This window comes from Hermetia illucens, chromosome 5 (assembly GCF_905115235.1).
Source record: "Hermetia illucens chromosome 5, iHerIll2.2.curated.20191125, whole genome shotgun sequence".
NCBI lineage: Eukaryota > Metazoa > Arthropoda > Insecta > Diptera > Stratiomyidae > Hermetia > Hermetia illucens.
Genome location: NC_051853.1, coordinates 80,894,888 through 80,904,002, shown reverse-complemented (window position 1 = coordinate 80,904,002; position 9,115 = coordinate 80,894,888). Strand labels below are relative to the sequence as shown.

At 41.4% G+C, this 9,115-nt stretch overlaps 1 protein-coding gene across 1 annotated transcript; it reads left to right on the top strand.

Moving 5' to 3' along the window:
* The first annotated feature begins 288 nt into the window (after nucleotides 1-288).
* On the top strand, nucleotides 289-8,527 carry LOC119657536 (putative cystathionine gamma-lyase 2). Its single transcript, XM_038064479.1, has 6 exons — nucleotides 289-477; nucleotides 3,195-3,391; nucleotides 7,419-7,509; nucleotides 7,573-7,846; nucleotides 7,922-8,249; nucleotides 8,305-8,527. The coding sequence occupies exons 1-6, from the start codon at nucleotides 322-324 to the stop codon at nucleotides 8,450-8,452; spliced, it is 1,194 nt and encodes a 397-aa protein (XP_037920407.1). The 5' UTR covers nucleotides 289-321; the 3' UTR covers nucleotides 8,453-8,527.
* Nucleotides 8,528-9,115: the final 588 nt, after the last annotated feature.

Here is a 9,115-nt window from a genome sequence, read left to right as displayed (position 1 = left end):
GAGTATTTGTTGTTTATAAATTAAAGCCTCCTCAAAACTGGCTGAAGCATTTGCGAAGTAAAACGTTGGCACATGGTCGCACACGTTATTATTGTTTCTAAACCACTTCGAATGTGAGCATAATACTAATACCATCGCTGATAGCGTGAACTTGCATCGTTGAATCTGATCTGTGAGCTCCGCTTGCGCTGGAAAAAATAGAAATTAGATAACAACCCCTATTCGGGCCTACTATATATCTACGCTCACAGTTGATTACCGTCGCTGTTTAAACTACGACGTAAGGGAGACTACGAAGGTGAAATATCAGAATAATTCCAAATGGCTGAACCACCACGATTCCGACAGCAACCAAAGGGATTTGCTACGAAAGCTCTTCACACAGGACAAGAACCGGAGCAATGGAAGAGTCATTGCGTTGTGGGCCCAATTACTACGACTACCACATTCCAGCAACCTCTCCCTAATGAGCTTGGTGTAAGTATGACGTCGTTACGGTCTAGTGACGAATATCGTGGAAAAATTTGCCCGGGTTATGTAAACTATCTAAATTTTTTCTAAAAAATATTATTAGTCTACATGTTTTTTTTTCTATTAAAATGACTTGACTTGAAACAGTGCTGCTCGTAAAGATCGGTTTACAGAGGTTTCGCTTTTTGCATTGAATGTTTGACGAACCCCAATTATATTCTCGATTCCCCATAGTACCCCCCGCTCTGACGATGTACTCTCTCTCAGAGAATCCTCTCTGAGAAGTAAGAAGCAGGCGGATCGGGTGATATGATACTGGATCTCAAGGTGACTTATTGGGTTTGGAAAGCAACACGAATTTCTGCTTTTTTCCATTGAAGAGGGGCTATTCGTTCTTTTAGGCGAAGATTTTAACGCAAAGGTCGGGCCTAGTCTTCAGCGCCAGCTTCAAAGCTTCGTTAGGAATGTTATCCAAACCTGGAGCCGATCCCACGACATATATAATACAACTCCTCCGCAGTTACTGCTTTCGTAGTGAGGAAACAGAGTAGCAACAATCTCTTTCGGAAGGCTCGGGAAGATCACTTGACGCGATATTCATAGCCTTCTCATTACCACCCTCTAGGCCTCATTCCGGCTTATATTGGCATTGTTTGAAGCAGTTTTTTTTACTCCTCCGAATACCTTCTTTTAAACGGCCACGCAGTTGTTTGTGTGTCTCCTCTCAAATGTCGCAACGGGGTTCTCCCCAAAGCCTGTGATAAAACTTCCTTGTTCGTTGTTCCGGCAGTCGTTGGGTTGCCTATTGGAGAGCAGCTGCCTGCCGAGCATAATAGTAGGTGAATTGCCGTCAGCCATCGGCTGATTTGGGTGACTTTTTTTTACCGTACCATCTAGGGATATGTCGCGCTTGAGTGCCGCGGAAAACGTGTTCCGCGTAAGGTATTTTTCGGATTCAATTCACACGTCCATGCAGATTACTTGGTGATTACTATGAGTATAATCCTCACTAACTTGGTAAGCAGCTCTCTTGACTAAAGTGGCGCTCAATAATGTCAGGTCCACTATAGACAGTGTGGGGTCCCGACATTTGCGAGTACCATGTCTAGCTCAGCAGAACATATCCTTTCATATCCATTGTCCGACTGCTCCATTAAAGAACCCACGCATTAAAATTCTCCGATATTATTCTTGGGTCCAGAACCAGAGCGCTCAGCATCTGCTTGTACTCGGCAAGTGCAGGACTGGGTGGAGCATAGCAGCTATATATGTGGATTCCTTTCAATTTTGCTCTGACGAATCCATTCTCCGGATGCTCATTTCTTAAAGGGCATGTTCCACGCAAACCCATAGCGCTGCTTGGCCCGTTTGATCCCTGAGCAGAATGTCACTACCATAATTTCGGTATGTTTTTCTCGCGGATGGTGTGTGAGAGTAGCTTCTGAATCTCAACCTCATCTACGATTTGAGTTGAGGGCTCTCCTTTATTCTGGGCACATGTTCCTTCCTTTGCACAATAAGCAATTTGGGTCAGTTCCATAGTCCTTCCTGATATGGCCTTCCACTCTGCATCTTCTGTACAAGGACAGATTGCGTTTGGATTAATGTGTGCTTTCGTAATGTGATCGAAGCCAAGACATCTAAAGTATCGCTTCACTGCCGCCTGCTCCCTAAGTCGACATATAACTCAGCCTATTCTTAATCTCCTTGCTGTCAACAATTTGAGTGCTACCTCCACTGACAAATTGATGATGGCGGATTGTGTTCCACCGTAAGCTTTCCTTAGCGTTTTCGTCGCTTGTAACTTGTAATGCGATAAGCTCAAATTGCTTTTCCATCCATCCATCTTTTCATCTTCATCCTTGTATCGCCGGCCTGTTAGTCTTTCCTTTCCAATTTTTTTATCTGTGGTTACATCCTTGGATTTCTTGAGCTCCAACATAAGGTCTCCCTTCTGGGACCGCCTAATGCAACTAACATTATCTCTCTTCTGTGTCGCCTTCACTCTCCTGACAATGTCAACGTATAACCTTGAACTTCGTTTGAAGGTAATGATAACATCCGGTCTTATCTTCTTCCGATATTTCTTTGTTCGAGGCGACATCTTTGCCCAGGCTCCCACATCCTTTTTGTGAGATCCATTTCCTTTTACCGGAATCGCGGCTACGTGAGTTTCGCTGGCAACTAGAGCTGTCCTCCTCACCTACTCCACTTCTCTAGGAGTTCTTTCGATTGGTCGCTTCATTGCTTGGGTGATTTGCCATGAAGCTTTTTTCCTTTTCGTATCCTCCTACTAAACACTCTCCACTGGGGGTAGCGTTTTCGATCGCAGAGGCTTGTGGCCTTATAGGCGGGAATATGCCAAAAATCGAGTTTCTACAAAACGGGTCCGTCGATGCAGCGCTGGGGCGACGCGCTAATAACATTAGATGCCATAGTAGCCAAGGTTTCCACTACTGAAGTATGTACTGTGACAGTTGGGTATCGACGGCCGGAAACTTGCTTGTCCACTCCCAAAAAACGCCGGTACTGGGTTCCTGAAGCACTACACCGTAACTTTATTCCTCTTCTGTTTCTCCCTGTTTGGTTTTATTTCTGGATATCCTTCCTTTCCCACGCCTTAGCAGTTGATTTCGATAATCAATAAATAGGGAAAGATGTATCGCTATTTAAAATTTAAATATATACCCAGAATCTCCATTTAACAGTATTCTAATTTTCAGGAATTCATTTACGGTCGTTATGGGAATCCGACCCGAAATGTTTTGGAAAAGTGTTTGGCTCATCTGGATAATGGAGAGCATTGTGTTACTTTTGCATCAGGTACGGGGGCAGTCATGGCGGTAGCAACTATGCTAAATACTAACGACCATTTGATTTGCAGCAGTGACCTTTACGGGGGTACAACTTATCTATTGAGGTACGTTTTATTTTTAAATTTTAACTTTACTAATCTTCTATAGGGGTACGGTTTTGACAATAATGCAAATACACACCGCTCCATAAATTTGTAGATCCACATTCAGTTTGCTATTTTTTTCGTGATACCCGGAAAGATTTTAACACAACAATTTATTTTTTTAATATGGTCGGTTACTTCATTTGATTTATTTGGTACCATGAAAGCGAAATTCGGATGGAATTGACTATTGCAGAAGTTATTGGCCTTTTCTTCCGAAATAATTTCGAACGAGCGTCATTCATGGTCTAAGCAGCTTTCAGTCTCCTGACAAGCTCTGGCCTGCTTTCACTATTACACGGATGAACTTGGAGAAATATCAAAATGTCCCGAGTGCTTGCTCCTTGTCTTCTTCAGAAAAGCATAAGGTTTCCCAGTCAACACGTAGTTGGTTTCCGCAGCCTGATTTGTCTATTGTGGATTAAACAGCACTCTCTCAACATAGATTTAATTGAAATCAGGAATAGGTGGGTCATTCGTGCAAGTCGCAACTTTTGCTGAATGAGAGGCGCTGGGCGCAAATTTGTTGCAACGTCTAGGTTACCACTTTACCTTGAACATTTATCTCAATTCAAAATTTTCCAAAAAAAACTATAATCAAGTTAAATTAAATTGATCTCTCCAGAACTCTATTTTTAAGGTCAGGATAAGTTTAATTTTGCAAGACTATTTAATTTAAGTCACAACTTGACTTACTTACTTGGAGACTTGTATCAATGTTGCGATTGCACATTTTTTAACGCAGCAATTAAATGAGTGCCTCCTGAGCCATCTATGCCTTCCAAATGCTCTGTGCTCTCGTGCTCTGTGATCTACTTCGCTTCGATTTACCTTAAAATTGAAAATTTAAAATATATTAAAATTGATTCCACTAACTCTACTTCAGAGAACTTTTTTAAATCAATATTTTTAAGGTGAAAGTATACAGGTAGAAGGCGATCAAGAAAAGGCATTTAATGTGATTAGAAAAAATGATCACTTTGAATAAAAAGCTTCGGAGAAATGCTAGGGCTCATCTAAGTCCACGTGGCAAGACGTGAGAAAATTAGTCCATGCCAAACAAATACCTATCTGCAAGCTAAATCTTGGTGGCCTCATTGGCCCGTCGCGAATTAAATGATGGTTTCATGAGAAAAGAGAACAAAGAATTAAGAATAATTAAGTTAATTAAGAATATCGAACCCAAAATATTTGGCTTTGAAAGGATGATGTACAGATGAAGGTCCGTGAGAAGGAACACTTCTACCCCTAAGTCTCTCTACATTGCATTTGGATCTGGAGAAGGCATTTGCTCGTATTCCACACAAACTCATCTGTTATGCTTTACGACAACACCTAATGCGCTGGGTTAAATTGTTCTTCTGCGATCCGAAGAGTAAAGCTCGAAATATTGTAAGTATATCAAAACCACTTCATGGGTCTATCGTTGTTCATCAAGGAAGCGTCCTCGCCATTCCTTTTTGTTCTTGTTATGGATACTGTCGCATGGAACATCCAATGTGCAGCGCTCTATACACTGTTCTATGTAGATTATATTTTCCCAGCATCCCATAACAAAGCTGATCTCCAGCAGCTTGTCCAAAAGTGGAATGATCGCCTCATGCAACACGGTCTCAAAGCGAATCTGAAAAAACAGAAATTTTTACGCCCGACTCCAATGGCTGAGCGAAACAACAATAGCTTGGTACGTTGGATGATGATTTGAAACCTCGCGACTGCATCCAGATCAGACCTTTGACAGAACAAAATGGCGTAACCGACCACGATGGGCACACCTCGCTTATGAATGGGACAAAAGCTAAAGAAAACGAAGAAAGTCCAACGGAACGTAAAAATTCATTTGACGCATATCATCCAAATCATCCAAGTAAACTGCCATGTGAACATTCGCTCGATTGGCCAGGAACTGGGTATAGACCATAAAACCGTTTGGAACCATTTACAGAAGACTGTACTCCAAAAAAAGCTGGATGTTTGGTGCCACACGAGTTGACACAAAAAATCTCATGGACCGAATCAACGGCTGCGATGCACTGTTGAAACGGAACGAATTCAACCCATTTTTGATGCGGATGGTGATGAAAAGTGGATCACGTACGATAACTTTAAGCGAAAAAGATCGTGGTCGAAGCCTGGCGAGCCAGCCGAAACCATCGCCAAGCCCGGATTGACGGCCAGGAAGGTTTTGCTGTGTGTTTGGTGGGATTGGAAGGGAATCATCCAGTATGAGCGGTTCAACTATGGCCAGACCCTCAATTCGGCCCTCTACTGTGAGCAACTCGACCGTTTGAAGCAGACGATTGACGAGAAGCGGCCAGAATTGGTCAATAGGAATGGTGTTGTGTTCCACCAGGACAATGCCCAGCCTGACACATCTTTGATGACCCGACAAAAGCTAGGGGAGCTCGGATGTGATATAATATCGCATCCACCGTATAATCCGGACCTGGCACCGAGTAGTTACCTCTTCCTGTCCATGCAAAACACTCTTGGTGCTACTAAGTTGGCCTGAAAAAAGGCCTGCGAAAACTGGCTGCCTGATTTTTTTGCAAATAAGGAGGAGGGGTTTTATAAGGGGGATAATGAAGTTGCCTTCTAAATGGCAACAAGTTTGCGAACAAAACGGCGCATATTTGACTTAAATCCGATAATTCTAAGTAAGTTAAATAAAGCGTCAAATTTCGATCACAAATACGACATTTATTTTTCCCCAACCCAATATAATGATGGCTATTGATAAAGCTTATTTGCACCACTGCATTTTATACGAATCTCAACAAGGAAGGATGCTACGGAAGCGTATAGAAATTTGTTGAAAGTGTTTGGTGAAGGTAAAGTTTATGGCAGAGCATGCGGCAGATTATTCTAAAAATTGGAAGTAGGGGCTTTTGACCTTTTAGATAAGCTACGCTCTGGGGTACCGTTTTTATTTGAAGACAATATTTTGAAAACTATGTTACAGATTACCTACGAAAATATTGTAAGGAGAAGAGAATGTTTTCACTCCGGAAAATCTACCCCTTTCTACCTTTAAGCTGAACATGACCTTGAATAAGAGAAGTTTATTTGCATTGGGGGACCCATACATTATGAGCTGCTGAAACCAGTAAGAAAACTAAATTCGGAGAGATACTACCCATAGTTGGATAAATTAAACACAGCCCCTCAGAAAAAGGGTCCGCCATGTTCAATAGGAAGAACATCATGATAATGCCAGGCAACATGTTGCTTTAGGCACTCGTCAGAAGCTGACAGAGCTAAGCTGAGAAGTTCTACCACTTCCACCATACTCTCCGGGCCTAGCGTTCTCCAACTACCACTTGTTTTTGCCCTTACAAAAGTTCAAAAATGAAGGAGATGTCAGACACTGATCACTGGTTTTCGACTTTAGGGACAAGACTTTTTTTAAAACAGCAAAAACTCATAAGTAATGTTGGAAATTATATTATTCAATAAAGTTTATTCTATGTATGAAAAATTTAGTATTTTGTTTTATTATAAATACAACTATCTGGTAGACCTAATAAAATACACGGCGTTTATCAAAAACGGTAGTGGAAAAATAGAGTCGGCAGAGCTGCAGAAACTAAACCCGGACCCAGGATGATTTTTATGCGGGCCTTTTATTCTCCCTCCAGCTTTAGTTACTTCGATGTATATCTCTGTGCCACACCAAGATATCTGTGGCACATCATTTCCTTTTACCCTTCCCGGTTTAGCCGTCGGACACTCATAGTGCTGCTTCACCAATATAATCCGTGATTCATAATAATGTATGGATGCACCCCCTCATCAGCAAGTCTGAGTATTGATAAAGTGGCGAAAAGCTCATTAGTTCTATTTTAGGGATTGTGCCGCGGTTTATCCTGGGAATTTGAAAATATTTGCCTTTTCTAGGAAATTTAAAGTCCACTCAATATTTTAAATAACAAAGTACGCTTGGTCCAATGAACCAGTGCATTTACCTATACAATCCGTTATTTTTCAGGAAACATTGCGACCAATATGAAATTGGGCTGGATACCGTCGATCCCACAGACTTGGATCAGCTGCAGAAGGCAATCAAGAAAAATACAAAAGTAAAGTTTAATACCAGGTATCGTTAAAATCCACTTCCTAACACTACGTTTGAATTATTTTAGATGGTGTTTATTGAAACGCCCACCAATCCATTAATAAAAGTTATGGACATCGCTGCGATATCGAAAATACTGAAGACTTTCGACAGCCAAAATATAATATTCGTGGTGGATAACACTTTGCTCACCCCCTATTTCCAACGTCCTTTGGAACTCGGAGTAGATATTGTCCTTTATTCGCTAACGAAATATATGAACGGTCATACTGACGTTACAATGGGAGCTACAATAACGAACTGCCCAAAGCTGGCGGAAAAGCTAAAGTTTGCACAAGTTTGTTAGTAACTGTTTTACTTTAGCTGATTTTTTGCTCTATGAAAATAATGTTATCATCTCAATTGAAAATTTTCAGTCTCAGGAATAGTACCATCGCCGTACGATTGTTACCAAGTGAATCGAGGCATCAAGACTCTTGCCTTGCGAATGGAAGCTCATGGTAAAAACTCACTGATGGTCGCGCGATTCCTCGAAAGTCATCCCTTAGTTGAACGTGTGTTACATCCTGGGCTCCCATCTCATCCGCAACATGAGCTCGCTCTTAGGCAGAGCTATGGTCATAGCGGTATAATGTCCTTCTACCTAAAAGGCAATAAGGACAACATGGCTAAGTTCATGAAGTCTCTTAAATATTTCCTATTTGCCAGCAGCTTCGGTGGACCTGAAAGTTTAATCTCCACACCGTAATAATTTCCTGAAAGCCTTTGGAGTGACCTTTTTAACGTTTTTTATTTCTAGGGCTACTTTGAGTCATGCCTTTCTGTCTGCCGAAGAAAGAGAGAAACTTGGTATTACTGATAATCTGATCAGGCTTTCCATCGGTTTGGAAGATGCTGATTCCCTTATAGATGATTTGGACCAGGCTCTGAAGTCATCTCAGCAGTGATTTTATTTCTGAGTGTAGATGATAAATTAGATCATTAGTAAAATATTAAAAGCATTAGTGGTGAAAAATTAAAAACAACGTTTTTGTAGTTTGTATTAAAGAGATTTCGAGATCCAGTTCCCGGTGCGGTTAAGAGCTGTCAACTTCCGTCTGATATGTTGCAAGACTTCTCCATAGTTACCGTGCATTCTACGTTTTTATCGAGGAAATTTGGAATGAAATATGAATAGAAAATCGTTTGAAAGATTTCTGTTTTTGGCAACTGGCGACTATTGACAACAATAGTAAACACGCATCTTCGCGGTTGATGTTATGTTTCATTTTTCCATTACTCCATCCGTAGGTTAGCCTACTTTTTTTGTGATTTTAAGCCATGTTATTATGAAACCATCGCATATCGTAGTTATCGTATATCTTTCTCTCGATTTGAAAGAAGCGGAAAGAGGAAGACACGTCTGGAAGAGACTTTATCCAAGCAGTCTTCAAACAAGAAGGCAAAGAAGGACAAAAGGAAACAACACGCTATTCCGTCAGAAACCTGTCTGTTCAAAGACAGGGAGCCTGCGAATAGCAAATGACTAACCGAAAAGAGGCGGTAACGAACAAGGGCTGGACCGCGGGCTCTGCTTATAAAACCGACGGAAGGCAAAACATTTTCGGAAA

Excerpts from the sequence above, each read along its gene's own strand:
- LOC119657536 (XM_038064479.1), top strand. The coding sequence starts at position 322 with ATGGCTGAACCACCACGATTCCGACAGCAACCAAAGGGATTTGCTACG. Across the intron at positions 478-3,194 it reads CTCTCCCTAATGAGCTTGGT|GAATTCATTTACGGTCGTTA; the intron begins GTAAGTATGACG and ends TCTAATTTTCAG. Across the intron at positions 7,847-7,921 it reads GCTAAAGTTTGCACAAGTTT|TCTCAGGAATAGTACCATCG; the intron begins GTTAGTAACTGT and ends GAAAATTTTCAG.